Source organism: Calypte anna, chromosome 24 (genome assembly GCF_003957555.1).
Source record: "Calypte anna isolate BGI_N300 chromosome 24, bCalAnn1_v1.p, whole genome shotgun sequence".
Taxonomy (NCBI): Eukaryota; Metazoa; Chordata; class Aves; order Apodiformes; family Trochilidae; genus Calypte; species Calypte anna.
The window spans coordinates 3907757-3934814 of NC_044269.1; the positions used below are offsets into that span (position 1 = coordinate 3907757).

At 51.6% G+C, this 27058-nt stretch overlaps 1 protein-coding gene across 1 annotated transcript; it reads right to left on the reverse strand.

Annotated features, from left to right (window-relative positions):
* Positions 1-2681: 2681 nt before the first annotated feature.
* TECTA (tectorin alpha) lies at positions 2682-22275 on the reverse strand. Its single transcript, XM_030464776.1, has 23 exons — positions 22212-22275; positions 20156-20289; positions 19309-19596; positions 17198-17335; positions 16532-16697; positions 14800-15212; positions 13944-14514; positions 12554-13146; positions 11524-12097; positions 10677-11287; positions 9794-10355; positions 8467-8666; positions 7446-7829; positions 6539-6825; positions 6160-6440; positions 5897-6007; positions 5347-5549; positions 4955-5118; positions 4560-4808; positions 3927-4089; positions 3573-3660; positions 3315-3431; positions 2682-2845 (listed from the first exon to the last, which is right to left on the reverse strand). Exons 1-23 carry the CDS (start codon positions 22273-22275, stop codon positions 2751-2753), a joined length of 6456 nt encoding a protein of 2151 aa, XP_030320636.1. The 3' UTR covers positions 2682-2750.
* Between the last annotated feature and the right edge of the window lie 4783 nt (positions 22276-27058).

Sequence of the window (27058 nt, forward strand, 5' to 3'; positions counted from 1 at the left end):
ACACTATCCTGTCTAAAAAGAGATGCACAAGGTATGATGGGGACTGGACTAGGTATATTAAATACCATTGATACAGAAACACTTGGTAACAAACTAAACATGATAGTGAATAATTTTGAAATCCATGGATCAGCCTTTGATTTTTTTACCAGCTCTAGAAGGTCAGCAATGGGTAACCTCAGTCCTCTATTCTGATTTAGATATAGTGCACGACAGTGATCACCAGCAGTTGGTTAATGCCTTAGGAATTGCTCAGACCAACATTTCATTAGCACTGAGCTGCCTCCAGGCTCAGTTCTGGGCACAGTCCATGGTTGATGCAATAATCAGAGAGGGAGAGAACGTGTTTTCACCTGTGGGAGTCAGAAAGGTGAGCTGGGATCACCCTATGCCTTTTGAAAAGAAATTTCAGTCGTGGTGGCAACTTGTTAATTTGACATGCAATCCAAATCATCAAATCTGTGCTTCTGTAGTAATTGTAAGGGTTGGAGTGACAAACACCATCTACCCCGTTGTGGCATTAGGAATTCAGTGTGGCAACACTGTGTTGTGCACCACAGAGCACTGAGTCTGGGCTTTCAAAAACAAGCACGTGAATGATTGGGAAACAATTGAATTGGGAAAAGAGCAGGAATTTTCATATATTTTTTTTTTTTCTTTTTGTGAAAGCAACACTTTAAAGGCCCAAGACATCTGTTTAGGTACTAAACAGAGTGTTTGACATTTTAAAATATGCTCTGATGTTAATCCTGAGTCTGTCTTGGTGCATGTTGGGAAAGGACGTGAATGTTTAAGAACCCTCTGTAGTGACTTAGCAGGAGGCACTGAGACAGGAAAACTTGACAGTCACTCAAGTCTCTGCATTTCTCTTTCCACCCAGGGTATGATTCCAGCTTTTTTTGTACTAGAATGTACAAGACAGGAGCATGCTGTGTGACACTATCTCCAACCCCTCTCAGAATGGGCATTTCTTTGCTCAAATCCCTGCTGAAACACCCCAAGTCATATTAGAAGGAGGGCAGATTTGGGCCTCTTGTGCAAGGCTGTGGCAGCTGTGCTGAAAACCCCAGTACCATTAGCATGGTCATGAATATTCATGAGTACTAGCAGAAAACATTGACTTGATTGCACCAGCACCACACAGCTGGCTCAGAAACTGGGCCAGATTTGCCCCTGTTCTGCAAGTGGGTGGAAGGGTCAAGGCAGGGGGAAAAAAAATTGGCAAAATTTGCCACACTGAATTAGTATGGAGGAGAAATGGGAGCAACTGGGAAGAGATAGAGAGACATTAGAATAGGGATGAATGAGAAATGAGAAGTTAATGGAAGAAATGGAAAGAAAATGCAATGAGAATGGAAATTAAACATGTGGAGGGCAGAAGTGCAAAGGTGCAAAGGAGCAGAGAAAATGGAGGGAACCTATGATATGAAAACACACGAACAGCTGGTACTGGAATATCTCTATTGTGAAGTATGGAAGAGCTGCTTTTCCGAAATCTGGGAATGTTCCCTGGCTGGGAAAATCCCATTGACTTACACTAAATTCTCCTCCTGCTCATTCTAACAACTGGAGCAATGGAAGGCAGTGCAAAAAACCTCACCAACAAATGCATGTGGGGGCAGAAGCTGTTGCAGACTTACTAAAAACTTTCATTATTGGCATAGGAATGTTTGGTATGGCTGAAAGCATCATCAGGAACTGTGTTTTACCATCCTAAACTAATCCCTCCTGGGGATGCTCTTCAGCCCCCAACATCCCTCTGGCCCCAGCTGCCTCTCCCCATCCCCTCTGCCATCACACAGGACCACACTGCTTACGAAGGATTACAACACATTTTATTCTCACACAGCCATTTCACAGAGTACAAACAGAAGACTCCAACACAGACAGCACCCCCACAGCCCCCAGCACCCCAAGGCTGCTCTTCAGTCTCCCACCTCAACGCTGCCCTGCACCCACAGTCCTCAATCCTGCTCTGACCCTCAAAGAACTCTGTTTTGGTGCACTATGCAAACACAGGAGGGAATTCCATCCCTTATTTCTCTGGCCCATTAAAAAGCACCTCTTTCCAAACACTGGGACTGGTTGTCACTACTAAAAGGTGTCCCAGACCCCCAGGGGCCCTCTGCCACACACCTCAGCTCCAGAGAGCCAGAGGGCAGCGTGTTCCTGAGATGTCACGACATCTGATGGCAATGATGACAATGATCTCATGACTTGGCCTGTGACACCTACCTCTAGCCAAGGATGTGCACACAGACAGCAGTTCTCAAGGATGGTGGAGGCCCACGGCCACCCATGTGAGGACACAGCACGTGCTCTGGCCTGTCCCAAAGGGGTGTGGGCCACCTACCATGCATGCTACAAGGGAAGGCTGAAAAAAAGAAAAACCTACCTCGAATCCCACATCGATGATGGAAAGATGAAAATTAAAAAAAAAAAAAAAACAGCTCAACAAACAAACAAATTCCCACATCGATGCCAGAAAACTGCAAAACAAAAATAACCAACAAACAACCCAGGTCCCACCCTGATGCTGGCAAACATCCAGCTCTGCCTCACTGCCACTGTGCTTGCCACGTGCCACTTTTCTGTCCAAGTCCACTCGCTCTGCAGATCAAGTCCTTCTCTTGCCTCCACATTGCAGGACAGGTGGGTGGCAGCTTGAGCATTGTGTGGGTGCTGTCTCCTACCCTACAAAGACTCAGGCTGAGGTGAGAACAGTACTTGGCTGGGTGGCAGAGCAGCACCTAGGAAGTCAGGTCCAGCAGAGCTGAGCACAGCCACAGCTGGGCCACCATCAGAAGGGTCACTTGGGCACGGTGCTCCCCTGAAGAGCTGGAGGCTGCCAACAAAACAGCAACAAGACTCAGGTGAGATGGGGTCCCAGCACACACACACTGGGTGCCTCCCTCTCTCCCAAGTGACACGCAAACTGCAGCAATCCCAGGTCCTCTTGGGTGCCCCATTTCATAGCTGGGTGCCCTCCCACAAGCCCTTTAGCTGGCCCTCAGACTCGACACCCATGGCCTCTGCCCTGCTGCTGTCCCACACTACACACCATCATCCCCCCTGCAGCTGCCTTCCTGCCAGCTCTTCAAAGTCTGCCCTCCAAGGCTGTGCTGCCAGGCACCTCCACCCCTAAGGACAGTGTGTGTCCAGCCCCCTGTCCCCCAGGTCCCTTCTGTCTGTGACTCGTCACACGTTCCATCCACCTTCCCCATGCCACTTACCCTTATGGCCCCTCGTCTTGGCCATAGAAGTCCCCTGCTACACTTGCCCCCCACTCCTTCTCTGCCACCCCCAGTACTTGCCCCTGCAGCTCTTGCCATCCCCTTGCAGTGTCCCTGTCACACAGCTGCAGAGGGGTCCATCTGCCCGGCTTGTGCAGATCTGCTCACAGCCACCGTTGTCCTCACACCAGTCCGATCCTGGGCATCAAGAGCAAAGGAGGAGATCTGAGCAACACACCCAGACCCCAAGCCCCTGTACCCTGTTGTACCACTGGTACAACACCAATTCCTGGCCCGAGAAAGACTTCTGAAGCCTTCCTGGGGCTCACACACACTTACGCTTCCTCCTAATGGGCCCCACGGAGAGGATCTGCTCCTTGGCCTCCTCGGCGAAGGCACTGGCCATCCTCGTGTGCTGAGGGCAGTTCTGTGTGGGGATAAACACTGCCACTGTCACTCTTGGCCCCATCCATGCCTCCCCAGACAGTCAGCCTCCCAGAGGGACCCTGCAACCAGATCTCGGAGACATCTTAAGGTGATCTGCCCATGGTGATGCTCTCCTCCCCACACAACCCTCCCGGCCTTGCCCCTGGGGCTATGCCCCTGGCCACCTCTGATGCCAGGTCAGCTGGGCTCACACACTTAGCTGGAGCCCTGCAAAGCAAGTGACCCCTGAGCAATTGCTCCACTTACTATTTTGCAGGAGTATTTCTCCGAGTCACAGAGCGAGACAGCACAGTGGAGGTGAACTTCATCATAATCCCCAATGAACTTGAAGACAGTGACATGGAAGCGACATGTCAATGACACCCCGTTCTCCTCTATGCCAATGGTGTTGTCCTTCAGGTTTTGGCACCTGTGCAAAGCACCAACACTTGTCCTGCTTCCCAAGATGCCTCTACCACAACCCGATCTCTGTGCATATCACTCCAACCCAGTTCTGACTAAATCTCCCCTATCCCTGCATACATTATTTCCTCCAATCCCTGTGTAAATCACTCTTATCCAATTTTAAGCCAAACACGCCCTTTAGACATAGTAAGACAAAATCATGCCATCAAACTCTGTTAATTGCACTTTCATAAATCTATATTAAAATAACCTTTTTCTAATACCTTTGCTGGTGATCCTTAAGCCACCTTAAGATCTTCAACTGCTGTCCATGACCTCTGTTTTTTAACCTTTCCAGATCTTGGTCTACTTACTGTCCCACTAACCAAAAGGTCTCTAACTTGTACCACCACCCCTTTGAGCCCCCCTGCCCTAAAAGACAAGACAAAAACCCACACCAGGGCCTGCTTGGCCACCCAGCCCCCAGTCACTCACCCTCCCTCAATGATGAAGTAGCGCAGTTTGTCATTGCTGTCCCGTGAGGGGGTTGCATAGCACTTGTTCAGCATCAGGATCAGGTGGTTGGAATCAGCCCCAACAACAAAAACCCCTACATAGAGCACATCCCGGGTGGTGAGCACCACCTCACCCTGCCGGTAGGGATGCTTGTAGGAGGAGTTCTTGTACAGGGCCATCTTGGTTGTGAAGCTCCCTTCCTGCGTTGGCACCGTCAGGTTAATCACACTAAAAACGACAAAAAAAATCCAGTTTGGATGGTGGAAAGGCTACCAACTCCCAACTCGATGCCTTGCTTCAGATCCTCACCCTCTGCTCACATGCTCCCACCCCTGTGTGACCTGAGGGGCTCCACAAGTCACCCCAGCTCCTACCTGAGCATCGGCCGCACAACTGAATCCAGGGAGATCTTGATGTCCAGCTCGTAGGCACAGGAAAACTCCACGTTGATGGTCCGGTCCCGGGTGATGATGTTGCCTGTGTTGTTTGCACTCTCAATCCACACTGTGTTCTTGTACACTATGTGTGTGCTGTTTGACTGCAGAAGGAATGCAGGGCATCACTTGAGACTGGCCATCTCTGTCCCTCTTGGCCCCCAAACAAGCTGCACAACCCCAAGGGTCCCTCCTGGCTAGAAATCACTGGGCAGCATCCTTCTGCTGCAAGATCTGCTTTAGTTTTCCCTAAAGCCCCAAAGAAGAAGAAACCTAAGATGAACAGCCTGGCCTTCAACTCCCAGACCTTCATGCTCTGTGACCTGGCTCACCTGCACCAAATTGCCACAGTTGCCCTTGGTGTTGTTGATCTGGAAGGAGATGAAGTCCTCCCCTTCAATGCCAGGGCAGTGGCGGTCATTGACCCGCACCCCCTCGCGCTCAAAGCCCAGCTGGAACAACTTGCACTTTGAGATGGACACCTCCATCTGGGCAGCTTTGCAGGTCACCTCTGCATCAATGATGTCATGGGTGGCTAGAGGAGAAGACAAGACAGCTTCAGATCATGACAAATGACACTGCAGACTCAGGGTGCAGGCCTGCTTGGCCCTCCTCCTCCTCACTGCCACAAATGGGCCGGGATCATCTCCTGCAGCATGCCCTGCCCATCTGACACCCCTGCTGCTCAAGGTGCTCCCAAGCCAGAGGTGCCCATAATGTGCACTCCAGACCTGCACCCCGCTCCCATCCTGAACCATGCACACTCACAAAACTCCACCTCAGCCCTCAGCACATCCCTTCCTGAAGCCTCAGTGCTACAGCAGCCCAGTGCCCACCCGCAGAGCTCCCTGCCAGCCCTGTGGCCAGGACCAGAGGACTCACTGTTGCCATAGGGAGGAGGCTCAATGCAGCCACACAGCTCCCCCCCGTTGTCCATCTCGCAGCTGCGGTTGGGGCAGTCGGCGCCCACGCAAGGGTCTTCCACCACTCCTGCTAAACAGCACAAGAAAGAGCACAAAGACAATCTTTATCTTCAGACCACAGGGCAGGTGCCTCTGAGAGCCCCTGCCCTCTTGGACCCTCTCCTCCTTCTCCCACTGTGGGACACAGCTCTCCTCCACCCAGATGGCCCCCAGCTCTCTTACAGCAATTCTCCTTCTCGATCCACTCGGTGCTCAGGATGCCGAAGGTGCGGCACGCCTCGCCATAGGCGGCCAGCGAGCCACAGAGCTGCACCTTCTTGTGGTTGTAGCAGCCATCCAGAAAGCAGGACTCATAAAAGGGCAGGGGGTCCAGGAGACCGTAGCAGGGCTGGAAGAAGCCTTTCATGTCCGTCAGCTTCAGGCAGTAGCTGTCACTCTGCAGCTCCTGGATCTGGACATTGTCGCAGGAGGCGGCGTACTGCGAGTACTGCAGCTCGTTGCAGCTGTGGGCACCGGACACGTCGCGGGGGCTCCCGTGGCAGCCAGCCCCGCTCCCACTCCCTCTCCTGCCCGGCGGGGAAGGGGTCATCCGACCTCTCACCTCTTCTGCATGCCATTGGTCTTCCAGCTCTGTGCCAGCACCACGCCGCTGACCGCCGGCTTCCCCCGCAGCGTCGCGTAGTCGTCCGTCCGGTCGCCGTTGAAGTTGCCGCAAAGGCCGCACACCTTGTTCTGCAGCCGCTCCCCGATGGTGATTTTGATGATGTTGAAGCCATTGTAGCGGATCTGGATGTCGGGGCTGGAGTCGATGACCAGGAAGCCCTCCTGGCTGAAGATTTTGGTGGAAAGCCCCGTGACGAATGGGATGCTCACTTGGCTGCCGTTGACCTGGCAGAGGAGAGGGTGCGAGGCTGACATCCTTCCCCATCCCCTTCGCATGTGGACACGAGCATGAGACACCCACAAATCAGGCCACAACTGCCTCCCAACACCCTGTCTCATCTTTGGCTAGGGCTGGCATCATCCTCCTCCTCTTTCTGGCCCAACAGATGACTATGACAGTGCCGCTTCCCTTAAATACCTGCGCAAGGCTGCACCAACAAAGGGAACCTACTCACATGCAGAGGTTCTAGCTTACATCTCATCACTCACCAGGAAAGGCCACGGACTATGTCCTTCAGAGACCAAGCAACACCAGAGCAACAGCCAGCCCTCTGTACTCCTCTCTGCTCAAAAGGACAGCTTCACCCACACCACCAAGGGGTGGACAGGTATGTGACTACAAAATCCCAGGCTGCAGATGGCCTTGAGTCCAGCCAGCCCTTTTATTTCAGCTGACATCCCTCCACAAAGCCCAATCGATGATGGCCGCATCCCTCACCCTTAGAGCTGCCTTGACCAGGACGCAAAACCATCAACAGAGCCTCCCCAGGGCCCTGTCATGTGCCATCCTCCTCGGGAGTCTTCCGCCACTGCGCTGGGGCGGACACCCCTGGTGAGACCTTTACCTTGACCGTGTTCCTGTCACTGATGAGGATCTGCTCCTCATTGATGTAGAAGTACACGGGAGAGATGATGGTGAGGTTGGGTGAGGACCACTTGTCGAAGTTGATGATGAGCTGGAAGGAGAAGTCAGGCAGTTTCTGGCAGATGGTGGAGAGGACAAAGGCGCAGTTGGCGGGGAAGCGGAGGAAGGCCCCGTCGAAGGTGCGGAAGACGCCGCCGCCCGCCGCCAGGCAGAAGGAGCTCTTGGTGCTGAAGCAGCCGCGGATGCCGCTGCGCAGGGCGCACTCCTCGTCCGACTTGCAGTGCCGGGGGTCGCACTGGATGAGGTTGCGCCGGAAGCAGCGGCACCGGCGGGTGCAGTCCCCATTCCAGAAGAGCTGCTTGGGCTAAAAGAAGGAGCTGTCACCAACCAGGAGGGCTGGAGATCCCCAGCTTGGGTCCTCTGCCGTATGGCAAGTGAGAGGGGGCAATGACGACAGAGAAAAAGGCACAAAGAACCCGCTAGCACCTTGTAGCTACCTTGCAGCCAGAAGGCACAAGGAACCAGCATTGCCATCACACCTCCCTCACCTCCTTTACATGCAGAAAAACCACAGCATGCTAAGTAGCCCCATACCCCTTTCTTTTGCCCCCCACACAACAGTGCCAAAATACTGTCTTGTCACAGGTGCAAAGACACCTTATGTAGAACAGTTCCAGCAACACAAAATACAGCCTGCTGTAATATGAGCAATGCCACCAGCACAACACCCTGCTGAATCAAACTCTCCCAAATAACATCCAGCAGCTACAAATAAGTCAATTTCACATGAAATTTTATCCACATCTGTCTAGTATGGAATACCTGGAGTAACACAGTCATGCAGTGCTGCACTTTAGCACTCATGATGACTAAGACCCTGACACAGAGCCCCAGTATGACCACCTGGTACCACACCATCCCCACTCAGAGCACCAGACTGCCCAGAAATATCAGAAAGATGGGGGGGACAAAGCCTCAGGAGAAGGACACAAGCAGCATACCTCGTAGTATTTGCCATCAGAGTAGCAGCCACAGTTGTGGGGAAGGATGCAGCTCTTGCCATTGAGGACATACCCAGGGTCACACTGGCATCCCTCCACGCAGTAGTGGCTGCAGTCACTCTTCAGCCTGATGGCAGCACATCGGGGCTGGCACAGGGACACGCAGCTCTCGTAGTGGCTGTTGGGGGGACAGCTCACAGCTGCAATGTTGCCAGAAGACAAAACAGATACGGATTAGCTCTCAGACAATACCTACCCAGAGGCCAGGCACACACAGGGTTGTAATCCCCACTGCTGGTGCCCCTGGGCAGCTAACTCCCCTGCCAAGGTGGTTCACATGGACCACACTGTCCAAAGAGGGACCCAGAGCATGTAACTGAAGGGGAAAGGCAGCCTTCATCTCTCCAGCCTAATCTGTTTGCCAGCTGCTTAGTCCGAGCTGAGCTATACTCACCACCCTCTCTGAGTCCTGCACAACAGTTTCCCCATGCTCCCCTCTTTCCCACAAACAAACCTATTCCTTGGCACCAGATGAACATCTCCCTCCAGGAGAGATGTCTGTGCTGGTCCTGGAGCACATGGAGCCTCCCACATTTCATGGGATGTATTTTTGCTGGGCCATCAGAGAGTGAAGCCTGTGAGGGATGCTGCCCATTCCTGAGCTGGCTGCTTCTCCCTGTGTCCCACTGGGGATCATTTCAGACCCAGCCTCCAGGATGCCCCTCAGTGGCCTCACTGCCCCTTCCCTGTGAGATTATTGCCTCCTGAGCCACGAGTTTGCTCATTAGAAGGAAGAGCGGCACAAATTTAATTTTCACTCTTGTTAGCAAAGATGATTACTTCCCATTTGATTTGCCAGAGAGATTTGCTGCCAGAGAAGCTCACGGCCCCAGCCCTCAGGAGTCTAATTGAACATCACATCGTAATCGTATTGGCAAGGGCATGCAGCTTCATCAGAGCAAACACCTACTCCTGGCTTTGAAGCCAACCAATACACGCCCTGCTTAACAACAACAGAGGAATGACTGATACCTTTTGAACTTGAGGCTTCCCTCTTTCCACCACCCCTGATCCCACTCTACCATACACAGTTTGTAACAACTCCAAGAGAACACAGCACACCAGACCTGACCCCTACTCCCGACCCAGCAAGGATGGGAGGGGCTGGCTGCCAGGTCATCAGGACATTTCCAGGTCAATGGCCCAGGAGCAGTAGGCACCCTGCTACTTCTCCATAGCGTGAGCTCCAGTGAGTGCTATAGCTGCAGTGAACACCCCCAGGAAGCACCTCTAAAGAATAAGGACCCAGAGGCAAGGTGGCACTTACAGCACGAGGTGAAGTTCCTCCAGCCGGTAACGGCGATGCCCTGCGTTTGGCATGTGCTGGCATAATTCTGCAGCCAGCTGCAGGCTGTTTGCATGGCTCCCCCATCAATGCAGGTGTCAAAGAGACAGTTCTTGTAGAAGAAGCTGGGGTTGATCTTGCTGTGGCATTTGGCAAAGACACCGCTTTGGCTTGGGATGAGGCTGCAGAGCTGCTGGGGTTTCCAGAAGCCTTCCACCTTCCCACAGGCAGGGCAGCGTTCGCCGCAGCCCACACGGCAGAATGCATCCCATTTTGCCCAGCTCTGGACAAAGTCTGCAACACCAGTGGCTGGCACACCACCTGCAGCCACTAGGTCATCCTCGGGGTTGCCGTTGTAGCGGCCGCAAAGGCCATAGGTGAGGTTCTGGAAGCTGCGTGGGACAGTGACAGAGAGGAATGTCTTCCAGTCATACACCACCTTCAGCCCAAAGTCAGTCTCAACCACAATGTGAAAACCAAAGGCAAAGATGTTCACTTTGCCCTGGCCCAGCTTCAGGGGCAGGTAGAGACGTTCATCATTGACCTGTGAGGAAGGAAACAAGATGCACCATGAGTAGCAACAATGACTGGAGCTACCACAGGAGGACATGAATAAGGGTAGTTCAGCATTCCTGGAGCAAGATCCCCATCAGCCTTGTCTCTGCATCCGAATCAAGGCAGCCAGAGTGGAAGACCCTTACAAAACCTGTGCATTGTGGCACGCTGGGGATGAGCCTGAGTATATGTGCTTCCAACCCCCTGGAAAACCTTGTGAGCCATACAGCCTTGTGCCTAGGGAATCGCTCAGCAGTTTGGGAGCCACAGCAGGGAGAAATAACCACGGCCCTTGTGGCCCCACACTCACCAGCACAGTATATTTGTAAGCACGGTGGATGACAATGTTGTAATTGAAGACCTCCACCTCAACTTGTTTCACCCAAAGGGCCAGAGAGGTGTCCCGATCCTCATTCTTGGCTGTAACAGTGAATGCTGGGAAAGTGTCCGAGCGCTCCACCCTTGGCCGAGTGATTGTGGTGCAGAGGACCAAGGGGCAGCTGCTCTGGTAGTCAAAAGAGTAACCATCAAAAGTCAGGTAGTGTCCGTAGCCAGAGATGATGCAGGAGGCATCAGTGCGGACGTGGCAGTAGTAGAGGCCGTTCTCCTCCAGGCAGTACTCGTCATCTTTACAGGAGACATTCTCACAGTAAACGCTGTTGTCAGAGCCGTTGCAGTAGCAGAGGAAGTGGCAGGTGATGTCCATCCAAAAGGTCTGGTTGGTGGCCAGCTGGCGCCCCTCAAAGTTGCAGCCACACTCGCCGCGGGGAATGCAGCGGGTGCCGCGGAGGGCAAAGCCCTCGTCGCACTGACAGCCCTCCCTGCAGGTGTCTGTGCAGACAGGGCCTGTGGCCAGGGTCTCACAGGTCTCCACACAGCTCATGCACTCCTCAAAATGGCTGTTCTCCGGGCAGGCGAGAGCTGCAGGGTGACACACATGGAATGTGAGTTCCTAGGGCAGCATGGGGTGGGGGGACAGGGAAAAGGTAGGGATGGAGTAAGCAGAAACTGGGGTAACAAAGCAAGAGGGGAAAGAATCTCAGCACCTTGATGACCATCAGCTTTTCCCACCCCCTTTGCAACCCTCTCCTCTCAGCCATCACCCTCCTCACATCACAGCCCTATCCCCAGGAACTTAAAAACTCCAGTGGACTCACGGCAAAAGCTGTGGCTCCTCCACTGGCCAATGTCCACCTCAGCATTCTTGCAGGCAGTAGCGTAGCGTGCCACAGAGTCACATAGCTCTGACACGTTGCCCCCACTCTGGCACAGCCGGAAGAGGCACGTCCTGTAGTAGGCAGAGACGTTGACCACACTGTGGCACTCCAAGAAGGAGCTGTTGGTTGGGTCATTGATGATGCCACAGTTGGAGCGGCTCCGGTAGGATTTGAGCAGCTCCGAGTCGTTGTTGCAAGCCTTGAGGAGGTCCCCACATTCCCCATTGCAGATCTCATCAAACGTTGTCCAGCTCTCCAAGAAGAGCTCCAGGTTGTCTGTGAACTTGCCCTTGGGAAGGTAGAACTTATCACTGGCATTGCCATTTAAGAAACCACACAGCCCTCCGGTGCAGTTGAAGTAGGTGGTGGAGAGGTGGATCTCCAGGAGGCCTGAATCATAGTAGCTGATAGCCAGAAGCTCCTCAAACTCCATCACGGTGCCATTGTTGCTACGGTAGATTTCCAGGCGGCCAGAGGGGTGGAAATAGGGCAACTCTATGTCATAAGCATTCACCTACAAGTAACAAGCAGATTAAGATGCTTCAGGGAAAGCAATGCAACATTGTGAGGCCATACACTAAATGCTTCCTGACCCGCATCCAACCCCGAGCCTCTTTTGAGTGAGGACATGCAGTTGGTCTCCCCATAAAAACCCCTTGCTTCTCCCCCATAAAAAAAAAGCTTTTGCAAGGAAAAAACAAGTGGCAGGAGAGAACTGCAATGTCAGAACAGTCTCCTGAGATGACCCAGCCAGCAAACAGGAACAGCAGCACTGTGACAACTTCACAGGCAGCTGAAAGGCTTCCATGTGATGGCCCCTGTGGCCTTCGTCCTAGGGCCACCCAATCTGGGGGAGCAGCCCATGGCCAGAGACTCATGAGCCTTTCTCCAAAGGCACAGTGGATCACAGTGCCAGAACTGCCTCCCATTCCAGCCCTGTGATGGGCCACCCTGACCACATCACCTTTACCTTGACCTCCAACAGGCTGGTGCCTCCAATCTTCACCTCATGGCCAACTGCCTGTATCCGCACAACACGTGGTCCATCGGGAGCTGACCCGGGCTTCTTTTGGATGATGTCCACCTCGATGAAATCTGGCATTTCTGGGCAGGTTTTGAGCAGAGTGTAGGAGTGCTCCAGGGGATAGGGGAAGGAGATGCCATCAAACGTTTGCAACACGTGGTTCTGTCCCACCAAACACAGGCTCTCCCGCTTGGGGTAGCAACCCCGATAGCCGTTCTCGATGGTGCAGACCTCTCCTTCGGGGCAGGTGGTGTCAAAGCACCTGGCCTCCCCACCCTCCTCACACTGGCACTCCACCGTGCAGTCCAGCGTTGCCCAGAAGGACTCCCCGATGGCGTAGTAGCGGCCATCCACATCACAGCCACACTTCTGGATGGGGACGCAGCGGTCAGTGCTGAGGACGTGGCCCTCGTTGCACTCGCAGCCCTCAACACACGGGGAGGTGCAGGACAGAGGGGCTGTGAGGTCCGAGCATGAGGCAGGGCAGCTGCTGGCACACACTGAGTAGTGGCTGAGCTCTGGGCACTGCACGGCTGTTGCTGTGGGTGCAGAGGGGAGGCAAACAATGGGAGAAGCGTGTTACAGCATGGTTTGGGGCCAATTTACCTCTTTCCTGTTGGAGAATGTTCCCAAATGCTCCCGAAAAGGTAGGGGGTATGACCCCTTTGCCCAACCCCATGTTTGAGGGGCCAATTAGATCAGCCCATGATTCTGTGCTACCTACACCAGGGATTCGCTGTGCTACAGGTAAACACACCAGGTGTCCAATAATACGTTATATTGTTGTGTGGTGGGGGGGGTGTGGTCACAGAAACACTAGATAAGTAAAAGTTACTGCGCAATAAAGTTGAAGCTCGTTTATCAACCATATTGGTTGGATTAGTTTTCCCTCACCGTTCTCTGACACTTTCCCACAACACAGAGTGACCAGGGAGCTCTGCTTGCCCGTGGAATTAGCCCTCCCACTTCCCTCTGGTGCCTCCCCAGCCATGGAATAGCTTCTCCAAAACAGGCCCAGAGCCATCGAGCCACCCACAGCTCCTTAATGCTGCAAGGAAAGAGAATGGGCCAAGCAGTGTGCTGTTGGACAGTCCCCTTTCTCAGCCCAGCCTCCATCTCTCACCACGGCACCTGACGGCCCGCAGAGTAACGTGGAGCTCCTGCCCTGTGCCTGGCACAAAACTGGTGCTGCAGAGAGGAGCGAATCAATCTCTTCTCACCTAACTCCCTCCCTTGAATTTCTCCCCCAACAACTTCTCAGCTCATGGGCAGACCCTTGTAATTGTTCCCCTGCTCCAGAGGGGAAAGGTCCTGGGACAAGCACGCCAAGACTTACCGCATCCCGTCTGGGCACGCCACTCTCCCACCGAGATGCCCAGGGCCTGGCACACCGCGGCGTAAGCCTGGATGGCCTGGCAGAGCCCGGTGCCATTATCCCGGGAGCTGCAGAGGTCGTAGACACAGCTGTGGATGAAGGGGGTGGGGTCCACGACGGCGCCACACTCCTGCAGAGGCCCCCCACTCTTGTTGATGAAGCCACAGTATTCGGGGGTGAAATAGAGAGATTCCATGGAGGCATCACAGAGGCTGCAGTTTTCCAGGCAGCCTGTGGAGCATTTCCTCTCGGGATGTGGCACTTGCCAGCTCTCGCCCAGGTCTGGCACGGACCTGGCCAAGCTCCCGTCTGGGCGCAGAGCATCGTCCTCAGGGTCCTTGTTGTAATTGCCACACAGCCCACAGGTGGCATTGATGTATGTGCCTGGAATGGAGATGGAGGCATAATGTTGTCCATCGTAGGTCACCAGCAGGCCAAAGTCTGTCTCCAGGGCTGTGGACAACCCGCTCGGGTAGATTTTTATTGCTCCCAGTTCCAGAGAGACGGGTAAAGACACCATCAAGTCATCCACCTGCAGGGACAACACCAGATGACTGAGCTGGTGCATGAAATAGCAAAGTCTTCCTGCTGGGGCACAGACAGGAGCCACACAGCCATGTTACAGGGTCTTTGGGTTAGGTATGTGCACACAAGGACAGCTGTTGGTAAACGACAGGCATTTGACAGCCATGTCTGTCATTCATCCCCCCCCCAGGGAATGCAGGGGGCCCCGTTCTCCCTGGGCTGCTGACACAGTCTTGCTGCCACCTTGGAAGAGCCAACCTGTCAAGTTCTCCTCTTTCGGTGAGGCTCTTACCTTTGCTTTCCCAAAGCTGCCCTTGGGGAGGATGATTTTGTGTGAGTAGACCTCCACAAATACATCCCTCAGCCAGGAGACGGAGGAGCCGCCTCGGTTTTCGTTCTTGGCCTCCACGTTGAAGTAGGGCAGCTGGGAGCCTGGCCAGCACTGCCTGGCGAGAAGGTAGGAGCAGGAACCCTGGAAGTGAAAGAGGAAGCCATCGAAGGTGTGGTAATGCGGATCTCCAAACACCACGCAGGTGCTGCTCTCCACCGGCACGCACTGGAAGAACTTGGTCTTCAGCTCGCAGGCTTCAAAGGGGCTGCAAGCCACCTCCTGGCAGAAGATCTCATTATTGAAGTCCAAGCAGCGGCACTTGGTGGTGCAGTTGGCATTGTCCCAGAAGATCTCCCCTTGGCGGAGAAACTGGCCTAAAAAAGACAGAAATGGAGAAAAACACCACGCTGTATCACTCCTCCAAACAGAGGTGCATGCTCTGACTGTAGCACATCCTTCAGCTTTGTTGCCATCTCCATAATTCCTCCATTCACCTAACTTTGCCTGTTGAAAAGCAGCTCTGTCATCAGTATCCCAGAGGCAATTCAGAAAGCCCATTCAGAAAGGACTTGTAGTAGTTATGAAACCAAAGAGCAACTTGCACACCACACACCAGTGATGATGGGAAGAGCTGAGTGATCACACGGCAGTACACTGAGCAGACTTTTTGGATGCCAGCACTATAAAGGGAGGCAGGTTTGGCTGGTGAGAGACATGAGAGGCAGAGAGAAGACAGAAGAACAAGGGTGGCAAATACCCATGAGAGTTTCCCTCTCCTCCATCTGCTTGTCTTTCACACTTCCCATGCATGTGGCTTCCACCGTGCACACTGCCTGAATTTACCTCTCCTAAACTTTTTGTTCTCTTTCCTGCCTCCTACAAAAAAAGATATTTTCCACTTCCCTGCAACAAAGATCATCTCCTCTTAGCAAGACCCACTTGTGAGGCTTATTGTGCCAACTGTCCTGATGCAGAAGACGTGGGCATGGTGGGTCCCCTGGCCTCAGATGCCCTGTGCTGCCTCTCCTTTTGTGGAGGAGAACTGGCTGCCCACTGTGAAATGCAAACCCAGTGCTGCCCCTGCAAAGCTGAGGGTGCCTTTCAGCCCCTTTGCAATGTCCTGCCTTTCTTCCTCAGGTCAGCAGCTTCCTGACCTGAGGTTCAGCAGCTTCCTGAGGTTTCAGGCTGGATCTGAAACCTCCACAGGGGTTGCAAGAGCCTCAAGATCTCATGAACATTGTTATGAAGTCCTAAACCAGGACAAAAATAAGCCATTTGTTTCAGAGTGGTGACCTATCCAGTGTCATTCAGCAAGTGACAATTCTCTCTTGCTAGAAAGACTCCTGGAGCAGAGCACTCCTGACAGTTTTATTTATCAAATGATGTAATAATCTCCCAGCAGCAGAATCCCTGTGCAGTCACTGTGTGCATTTTTAATCCCTTTCTATCTTCATGTCATTGGTGATGTGCACAGACACTGTAACTGGTGCTGGGACATGGCCCTTGTCCTGCCCAGAAAACCTGCTATTCCTCCTGCAGAAACAAAGGAAAAAGGAGCACACTCCCACCTTTCCTATTCTGGAGGCAAAAGGAAATTACTTTTCCTAGGAAATTACCATCATCAGCATCACAGAAAAGAATCAAGACCACGGCTCTCTGGTATTTAATTCCTGTGTAACACTCGAGTTCTTACCTCTCAAGCTGCAGCCATTGGCTGGATCTATTTCTCTGCCATCTATTTTGAAAGCCCAGCGCCCAGGGATGTTAACATTGGTTGTTTCTTCAATATTGACTATGTCTGGGGTTCTGGAGCCTGGGATGCTAAAGAAGTTGGTGATATTTCCACCATTGAAGCCAGCCTAAAACAGAGAGAGAGAGCAAATGTCACCACACATCTTTGCTACATGAAAGTGATGCTGCACTTCTGCACCTCTGTGCTCTGCAGTAATTCCTGAGCATATCTTCTTTTGTTTTAATATCTTTTTTTTTTTTTTCAGGTATTTCAGTTTTCAGGTAGTTTGCATGTAAGCAAAAAGCTCAGCAGTATGGATGTATATTGATACATTTATGGACTTATTTATACATATGTATGTATGTATGTAGAGATGTATGGGTGGTGAGTGGCTGAGATAAAGTGATGGAGAGGCCCTCCCTAGCCAGGGAACCTCAATCCCCATTGGGCAGCTGGACTGGCAGATTTTGGAGTGCTTGTCCCATGTATCCATCAGTGGGCTTGCAAGGTCAGTGCTGGGAATGTTGAGGCACCAAGTGGCACGAGTGAACACAGATACATCAGGCAAGCTCCAGAAAGTTCTGACAGAGCTTGAGAGGGATGGGGATATGGGAACAAGAGCCTCACCTGGGCCATCACCCCACCAAGGCCAGTCAGGGGGTCCCCTCCACTGGCTGTCCCCGTGGTCCAGCTGATTTCATGGTAGTTAAATAGGGCAAAAGATGAGACTCCATCTGTGATCAGGACAGCTTGGAAAGTGTTCACCTGTTGGAAACCATAAGCGTGTTCACAAGGTGAGACTGCTCTCCTCCCTCTGCTTGCCATGTTGGTCTCTGGCCCTTGTGGTGCAGAGCAGCAGAAGTTGGATGAGACCTGAATCAGATTCACCCTCAGGGCCATGACTGCCTCACAGCTCCCATTGCCACTGCTGCCCTCCACCTGGGAAAACAGGACTTCCTCGGATGCATTTTCACACCAATAGATGGCAGCATGAGAATAAGCTCACAGGCACAAAGCAGTCGTCAGGATTGGGGTTGTTATGGCTTCTTCTCTTCCATTACCCTATCTCAGCTTTACTCCTCACTGCATTATCTTACCTGGTTCCCTTCCACATCCACATCCTACAGTGTTGTTAGCAGTGGATTACATCCAAGCCAGCTGTGTACATTATACTCTTGGCTTGGCTGCCAAATCCCCTTGCTACCTGCTCAGTCTGCTGCTCACTTTCTTCATCTCACTGGAAATGACTCTGCATTTCCCCAGACTCCATCTACATCCACACAACCACCACCCTGGCTCCCAGGCCCTGCAGTGAGCAGGATTCCAGCATGGGATAAAGCGTGGGCTGTCCCTCTCTTCATTATTCCAGAGCAATCCCAGGAGCCCAGCTACCTGGGCACTGCAAACTCTGAAGGAAACCACAGCCATAGAAGCAATGATCAGGAGATGGGGAAAACACATGGATCAAAACATCCCATGCTGGGAAGCACTGGGTCTGCCAGGGAGAGCTGAGCTGCTCCATGCTAACAACAGGTCATGGGTGCTGCTGGATGAAGGGGTGACAGCAGAGCTCTGAGAGGCTGGGGGTGACTTTGCACCACTTCATAACAGCAAACCTGCTAGTTTGATTTGATTATTGGTGCTGAGGTGAGCACAAACACCTGAAGATTGAGGATGGGACCCCAGGGCTGCACTCACTACTCGAGTGCCACAAGGGATGTCACTTCCCAAGGCACGTTAGGCTCCTGCCATGAGAAATCTTGGAAACGGGGGCGAGGAAGCATGCACGAGCTGTCAGGGAGAGTGAGAGGTGTGGGCAGAGCTGCCTCCCAGCAGCTGCACATGGCACAGTTCACACCAGGGCAAGTGGGAGAGCATGCTCATGGGAAGCCACTGCTTCCACTCCTGCATCCCTTTGCCTGGGATTTGGCCTTGGCACCCATGGTCACCTTTGCCAAGTCTTCTCCCGTGGCCATGAGATCAGAAGACCCTAGTTGCATACAGATAATATCACTTTGATAGTGCAACAACAGCTCTTCACTGGAGCAACAAGCCCTGCTCCATCCAAGGTGCCTCTTGGAGGGTGGGTGGTCATGGCCAAACATGTGTGGAGCACCCTGGCCATCTAGTAGGTCTCTTAGAAACTGGACCCCTCTGTTCAGGGGCAACCCCGAGGACATATTTATTAAATTGATTTTTTGCATTGTGATGAATTTCCTGCTTAAGCTGCACTGTGCTGTTCTGCATGCCAACCTGGAGCCCTGGCTGCTATCGAATGGGAAGGCTGCTCTGTAACAAAATAAATTGCACTGTGTTGCAAATGCAATTCTTCAGGAAATACATGAATCTCTATATTGCTTGCTGTCTGCAAATATATATATATATATATATATGTGCATTTTTTCCTACAAGAGCTGCCAGGACTGGCAAAAAATATGCATTAAATCTCGTGCCTCTCTAACAAATGGAAAAGGGCTAAACTGCTTATCAGAGGCAACTCCTCCAGACAGAAGCAGTCAGCTTTTGGCACTCACAGTACACAGCCTCATCCTAAACAACCAAGTAAAAAGACCTTCGTGGTCCTCTGCCCAAAGGGGAACTGTGGAGAGGGGACACAAAATGACTCCCTCAGGCTTAGACATAAAGACAGACAAAACAGCAGTATATAACACGTGGACATCCAGTTAACCACCAAACACCCCCCACAGAGAAGCACAACTGATCCTGATCGCTCTTACCGGAGTTGTGCTGCTTCCTCCATAGAAAGTGACCTCCTCCCAGGTGGCAATGAAGATCCAGATGGCAGAGAAAGAGGACATGTCTTTGAAGTGCTTACGGATGTCTTTGGAGGCTCTCCTCAGCAGCTCGGGGTCAGTGCTCTCCCTGTAGTAGATTTCTCCCCGGATGCCATTGTGCACATCTGCCCAGAAGGGTGCAAGGAAGGCTCGTCCATCCGTCAGTGGGAAGGCTTCTGGTGTGAACTGGCTGACCAGTGCATTGAAGGAAATCACACCATTGTTGTTGACCTACACAAACAGATCCAGTTTGCTCTGGGGAAGCCTCTGCAGGTAGCAGAAAGCTGCTGGTTTATCAGAAAACGTGTGGTGAGCGACTTGTGGCAGGAGGTGGCGTAGAGTAATGACACCCAGGGAGACAGCCTGATCACCTAGGCAAAAATTCCACTTCATCCTACCAGTGGAGCCCAAAGGCTCCCAAAAGCCACAAGCAGGACAAAACAGGTCCAAACTGTTGCCCTTTTTTTTTCCCTGCGGGCCTCTGCATGTTCCTGTTTCTTGTCATGGTATAGGAATAATGTTCCTTGTGTCAAGGCCTTAGCTTTGCTGTACCATTTAATCACCTACAAAGAAAATTTATTGCCTTTTATAGTCCTTCCCCATGAACACTAGCCCATTAAATATACCTTTGACTTTCTTAATCATAAAACCTATCAGTTCATGAAATCTAAGAACTTGTCAGGTAGGTGCTAATAAATCTTCTGGTTCCTGATGACAAGGAGAGCACGTTTAAAATGCAGCCACTATCGGCAAGAAAAAGAATAAAGTGAAGGTCTGCTTCTCCACTTACATAAATGCTTCTGTATGGGGCTCCAAAAAAGATGAATGGGACAGAGATCTTGATCTCAGGAGAGCTTCCATCATCAACTTTGGGTGTTCTTGTGTCGTTCTGCCAGAATGGATACAGATTCGCCATGGTATGAGCTGCAAAAAGAGGGAGAAGAGAGGCTTGATGGCAATGTCAGAACCAGTCTTGACTTCAGACAGACCATAGTGAGGGCCTTGGGGTTGTCTCCATGGCAAAGCCCTGCTGGGCACCAGGGCCAGCCCCTCCTCCAGCTCCCCAGAGATTCCTGGCACTGGGTTACAGCCTGAGGTGTCACAGATGTTCTGACGTTTCCTGGCAAAATTAGATTTCCTGCTAAAAAGCAGTGTTGGTGAACATAATAACCTCTCCTAAAATTAATTCAGAGGACTATCTTGATGTGTTTCAAGGCAAGCCTGCCACTTTCTAGCCAGTTAAAATCTATCAGCCTCAGTTGCAAGCGGGCACTTGTGGCCTGAGGTCACACATCCTTCCCTGTTCCAGATCTCTGCAGCCATCTCATCCCCTGTTTCTTGCAGTTAGCTACTGGTGTGGCTCCCCTACAGAGCAAACAGGGATTTTGCTGGGTTTTCCTCCCCCTCCTCCCCTCTTTGATGTAGAAAAGCAGAGCCCTGTCCTCACGACATTCAATCTCAGCCGACATGAGCTGCCGGGCTCTGAACAATCCCGGCTCTGTTTGCCTGGATTTGGGACATGCTTTTATTTCCTAGGCCCTACCCTGTTTTGTGTAGGGGCCTCCAGCCAAGGACAGCTTGCTCCGTGCCCTGTCCTTATGGATGCAGGAGGGGCACTCGGAGTTGCCTGAGCTGGGGGATGCTCCCTCCTGAGGATGCTCCCTGCCCAGAACTGCCTGGGAGCAAGGAGAGTCACTGGCTGACCCTTCTTCACAGGCTCAATTAGTTTGACATTCCTTGGAGAAAAGGAGATGGCAGAAGCCTGGCCTAACCCCCTGGCACCCTGACTTCCCTTATATATTCTTCCTTCCCAAATATGTGGCCTAAGTGCCCCGGCAGATATCAAGGGAGGTGGCGTGTGGCAGTGTCTGTGCCACAAACCTGGTTTCAGAGATCTATCTGAAAGGCCATGGCCAAACTCCTCTGGCTGCCAGGTTGTAAAACGAGTCATTTCCCAGCTGCTATGCACCACATGAGTTATTACAGCTGAGGCATAGAAACAAGACATGGGTTTTAACTCTTTTTTTAACAGGAAATGCAGCAAAAAACTTCTTGATGCCAGTTTCTTTGGCACTACTTGTGCAACGTTACTGTAGCTTTGCATGCACCATGTCACAAACCACAGTGCACCACAAGCAATGGGGTGTGAGCACAGGGAGAGGCTTCCTGCTGCAGCCCTGCCACCCTCCCAGAGACACCTCCACCTCTGCTCTTGGATGTTCTGTGTCAGCAGTCCAGAGGAACCTCCCTACCCTCAAACCATGATGGCTTGATTCAACCAATTTGCCCTTACTGGATGGAAGCCTGTTCAGCAGTCCTAACACCAGAAAATGACCAAATTCCTGTTTCACAGCAACTGGCCAGACCACCATGACCTCCAGAATGCCCCATAGGTGCCATATAAATGCTTTGTGAATGCACACATAAAATGCTCACCGAGCTCAGCAGCTTCTGTGGCCCCTGTATCACCCCAGCTTTGCCTGCTTCATACTGAGCACAGTATCCCAGCTCCTCTGTCAGTGTCAACTATCATCCCCTGATTGCTCTTGATGAAGTGAGGGCCATTTGCACAGGCTGCCAATCCATCTCCCATGATATAAGCTGCCACTTGTGCAAATTTGGCATCCATGAAGGCAGCCCTGTCTCCTCATTTAACACCCACCTTAAAATCAGCAGTTCCTCCCTCCCCATGGGAAACTCTCAGTTCACCCTGGTTCTTGCCCTTGCTCCAGCCAAGGGGCTGGGGGTGCCTTCCAAGCCCTCTCTAGCTCTGGGGTCTCTGGGCACAGCATTGCTCCCAGCACAGCCAGTATCAGTCTCCTGGTACCTGCTGGGGAGATACTCACCCCTCTGCCGTGCAGTTAGCACCAAAAGGGCCACCCAGCTTCCAAGAAACACTCGCTTGTTCATCCTAGGGGAAGGAAAGAAACCTGGACGTGCATCACATTGGTAGGAAACTGCATCCTCCAGCAAACCCCAGGTGATGATGCCCATCACCATCACCTCCCAGAGCTTCCCAACCACCCCAGGGACACACGGATGCTTCAGGGCTGGAGGTTTCCCCTCACCTGCTGGGCAGACACAAAACATGAAGCGGTGTAATGAGACCTCCCGGGTGAGAGCAGCAAATCACCCTGCAGGTATTGCCAAAGCAAGCCCATAACCCATGCTGAAAAGCTGCTGTTAATTTCACGCAGTGCTTGGAAGTTGTAAATAACCCCCCGGCTCTCCACGGGCTGTCTCTTCTCCTGACAGTTCACAAGTAATTCCTCCCTGATCCGCTTAGCACCAGCACGGACACAAGGGAAAGAAGCTTCTCCCTGCTCCAGACACCAGAGCTGCCTGGGCAATGATAGTTAAGGGGTTTCAGACCCTGCTTTGACTAATCCTCTGTGCTGACTGCTTACACAGTGCTCACTTACCCTCTTTGACAAGTGTGGAAGAAGCACAAACGTTTACACAGCTGGGCAGCTCCTTGCTGTACAGGAATCAATGACAGAGAGAGAAGCAGATAGAGGGCTGGGTGAAATGGAAGCAAAATCCTCTGCCAGCTCTAATTCCTTCCGTGCCTAATGCAATTTGTTACTCCTTATTAATCCAATTGAAAACAGCACTAAAACACCTGCTTTGATTTCTTCGCCTGCTGCTTCTTTTTGTTACGTGCAGGCTCTCACCTGGAGCTCTCAGGAAGGTGTCCTGTGCTCTGCTGGAAAAGCACACCTCAGCTTCAGTCACAAACTACACCTAGACATGACTTACAGCCTTACTTTCAATGGCAGCCTCTCTCCACCTTATGTCCCCATGCACTTCAGGACACACCACCTACAAAACCCAGCACCTCCCAGTTCTCTCTCCATAAATCTCTTTCTATAATGTATGAGGACCAACAGATCCAACTCTTAAATATATCCACACAAATCCTGAGTATACAGCTCAGGGAACATGCTATCATCTGTCCCACATCACTTGCACTTGGTTCCTGTTACCAGGAGCTTGGAAAGTGAGAAATAGGGTGGAAGGAAAGTTCCTCCCTGCGCCACAACCTGCCCCCAGCAACCAGGTTTTGTGTCGAGAGAAATTCATTCTGCTACAGAAAAGTTTTACTACATTCCCTATCTTGAAAAGATGAAAGGAGGATGGGAGAATTTTATATAGATCATAAATCAGAGTAGATTTGTTAGCAGAGACCAAGCAGGTAATTAGTGGAGACCACGGCAGTCCAAGGACAAGGCACTGCCTTGGAAACACGACTGACAGTAAAGACTAAATTACTTAACATATCACATTTAAAAAAAAAAAAAAAAAGAATTTTTTTAGGTATGGAAAAAAAAAATTACCAACCTGTTTCATAGACTAGAGGAACAATCAGGTCTGAAATTTTAGACCAATCTTGGTAGACCAGGGAGAAATCCTATGTCAGTGGAGAATGCATGCTGGTCCTCCTTTGCCAAATATTGCTGATGACTGAAACGATGTCTCAGTCCCCTCACTCTGGCAACTGAAAAGTCTGTTTTTCTTCAATGCTGCTCCAGGGCTGGAGGAGTGTTGAGTTGCAATCGCAACTGTTGCCTCTATTGATAACCAGCACACTAATCTGGAGATCAGATTCTGGCCTGGAGAGGGAGAGGAGCCTCTTTCTTCCCCCAAACCTCACCCCCTTCAGGTGGATTCAGATGGAAATGTCAGTGAGCTGGAGCTGGGCTCGTGGCTGTGCTGCTCAGCATCTCTTTTTGCTGAAGGAAAAAAAAAAAAAGTCAGAAGAATTGAGCCCCCTCCTCCTTTGTGGAAGTGAAAAAAAAAATGTCCCATGTATATAATGTTACAGGATTAGCATTAAACCGTGCGAGGCTTAAAGCACCACTCAAAGGCAGTGCCCCAGAGTTTCCATGGAGTTACTTTTCCCTCCAAGTCTTGCTTTAGTTTGTGCAATGCAACTTAACTTCTGCTTGGAAAGGTGGAAGAAGAAAAACTTACCCAGTGCAAAACTTACCCCTGCAAATCCACTGCAGAGGGTTTCATTGCTATTCCCGTTTCCATCCTCCCTGAAAGGAATTTTTACTCCAGCTGGTGGGGAGTTTAACTGGGGGACTGCTCTGAGCTTTAGTATCATTTCCACTCCTACAATCTGCCATTTCCACAGGGATATTCCCTGCCTCCAGTGCCTGGGCTGCATGGCATTCCTGTAAATTCACTGCTGAACTCATCTCCCAGCACTATCCCCCTTCTGATGCGGGCACCCACATCCCAGCCTTTCCTCCAGCTCCATCATCCCTGCCCTCCACCTCTCACAGCAGCAGCTCAGGAGCTTTATTAGATTCACAGCTGCCTTGAGGGACACCCCTGTGGCCACCCGAGTTGGGTGTTTGTTGTTCCCTGGCAGTTGGTGGTATTTCCACCCGTGATGATTGTCCTTGCAGAGGGTGTGCAGGGATGGCTGCTGGCCCTGGAGAGCCTCAGCCTGCACAGCAGAGACCACAGCTCTTCATCCAGCCCCCTTCTGCAGCCTGAGAGAAGAACTCTGCCTTAGTTTCCTTCACATCAGTGTCAGAGGAGAGGCAGAACAGTGGCCAAGGCCTGCAGGAAGCACTGGGCAGAGCCCCATTACAGAGCTTCCTGCACTGCCTGCATTAAGGCTCAGGCAAGGCAGGGGGTGATCCAACCCAGCACTCCAAGTGTGGGAAAACAGCCCTGACACCACCACACAGCCCAGCTCTTGCAGAAGAAGGATTTTCACTCCTGACTTTTGGGTGGGGAGCCTTTTATGACCCTGGTTGCTTCTGCAAGTGTGTTTAGGAAGTCCATTTCAGAAGAGTTGCATCCTACTCAACAGTTGCTCTTAGTGTGTCAGGGCACTGAGCAGCACACTGTCTCCACAGCAAACCCCAGAGTCTGTTCTGTTTTTTCTCTTCCTAGCTCTGACCTTAAGGAAAAAAACCATGCATTAAAATAAGAGGCAAGGGAGCCTCTGGCTGCTTGACCTCAGCAGAGCAACTGCAGGCAGCACCTTGGCTCATTCTCATTTTGAAGGAGCTGGCCCAGGCCAAGGAAGACAACTGGATGTCCAGCTAAGGACATGGAGCAGGTAACAGAGAGTGAGCTTGAGCCTTTTTCTTCACTTGAAGTGGAGATGAGTCCCTGCCACAGAGAAATACACTCGAGGTCTTCCAGCACTTCCAGCACTGTGGCTCCTCCTGCAGCATCTTGCAGAAGGGAGGTGGCTGTGCCCGAGCTCCCTTGTGCCTGAGATGGAGAGAAACTCTTTTGCTTCAGGGAACACAAAAGTGCAAAACTCAGGACTCTCTTCTTGTGTAAAAACTTACATAAGTTTATTGAACTGATCCAAACCAATTACCTAGTTTGGTCTGAATTCCACTGCTAAGTCTGGGAGCAAACCAAAGGCAAATTGTGGGAGCAGAAAGTATATTCCCCTTGAGAGAAACCAGAATAAAAAATCAGATGGACTTACAGTTCTTCCTTTTACTTTAAAATTACATACGGATGCATCATTAATAGGAAGCAAGAATAGACCTTCATGGTTAAATTATATTTGAAGTTTCCAGTAACTGCAGAAAAGCAATCACAGAGGCAAAGGCCCGAGATGGCTAAAGCCCCTCTAATGTTGCTCTGGGGAAAGCATCTCTACTGCCTACCAAAGCACCACATTCCAATGAGGGAGGCAGAGCTGCCAGGAATACACATTTCAGCCTCCGGGCTGCTTTCAGCACCTCGTTTGCATTTTGAAATCCAAACTCCAGCAGAACCTAGAGAATCTCATTTGCAAGGAAAACCAGCAAACCTTCCAGGCAGAGCCTTCTCCGGATTTTACAGACCCAGGCAGGTGAGGAGGGCAAACCCAGAGCCTCTCCCCAGAAGCAACGAGCACCATTAGACATAGTCCCTCCAAGCCACCACGGGCCACACTGTCACCTGCCACCAGGATGCATGCAGCTCCCAATAACTGGGCTACAAGTCCCACCCAGGGGGCAGGGGACAGTGGCCACACTGTGCACATTGATAGCATTGCCAGTTAAGCAATCTGCCTGAAACATCTGGTCAAAACATGAGGATTCAATAGGGACACATCCAAAACCCACAACTGCACAGCACTCAATGTCACCACACGGAGCCGTGTGACACTTTGGTATGTAGCTGTCACCTAATTCCTTCTGAACCAGGTGCTTTGCCCACTGTGTAGACTGCCCACGGCAGACTTTTATGCATGAAGAAGCATGAACAATAATACAGTTCTTGACAAAAGGAGCCCTCGGGTAGAAGGACACAAAGGCTAGAGAAGCTTGCACGTCTATTTTGTTTTCTCAAAGGAAAAGGACAGAACCAGGGACCTTCTGCTAACCTGTGTATCTGTCAACACCACCAGGACACAGCCTCTTGTGACACTGCATTGATTTAAATCAAACTGCCTGATCTCTCTGGAGCCTCCCAGATTCTCAGCACCCACTGCTGGACCCAACCCTCAGTCTCAGTCAGAGCCCTCCCCTCTCTCCCCAGGACACGGGGCACTGTTAAGTGTTAGTATTGCACACGTACAAGATCCTTTCCCAAAAGGTATTTAAAAAAGGAAAGTGAGCCAGCTTGGGCTATTTTGCCACATTAGTTACGTGCCAATTGGTCCTGCTTTTCAAAGTCAATCATCCAAACACACAAACTGACTCCAGAAATTGGATGTGACTCC

Coding starts and splice junctions, on each gene's coding strand:
- TECTA (XM_030464776.1), bottom strand. CDS start 22,275: ATGAACAAGCGAGTGTTTCTTGGAAGCTGGGTGGCCCTTTTGGTGCTA. Junction 11,288..11,523: donor GAGGAGCCACAGCTTTTGCC/GTGAGTCCACTG, acceptor GTCACCCTGCAG/CTCTCGCCTGCCCGGAGAAC. Junction 5,119..5,346: donor ACTGTGGCAATTTGGTGCAG/GTGAGCCAGGTC, acceptor TTCCTTCTGCAG/TCAAACAGCACACACATAGT.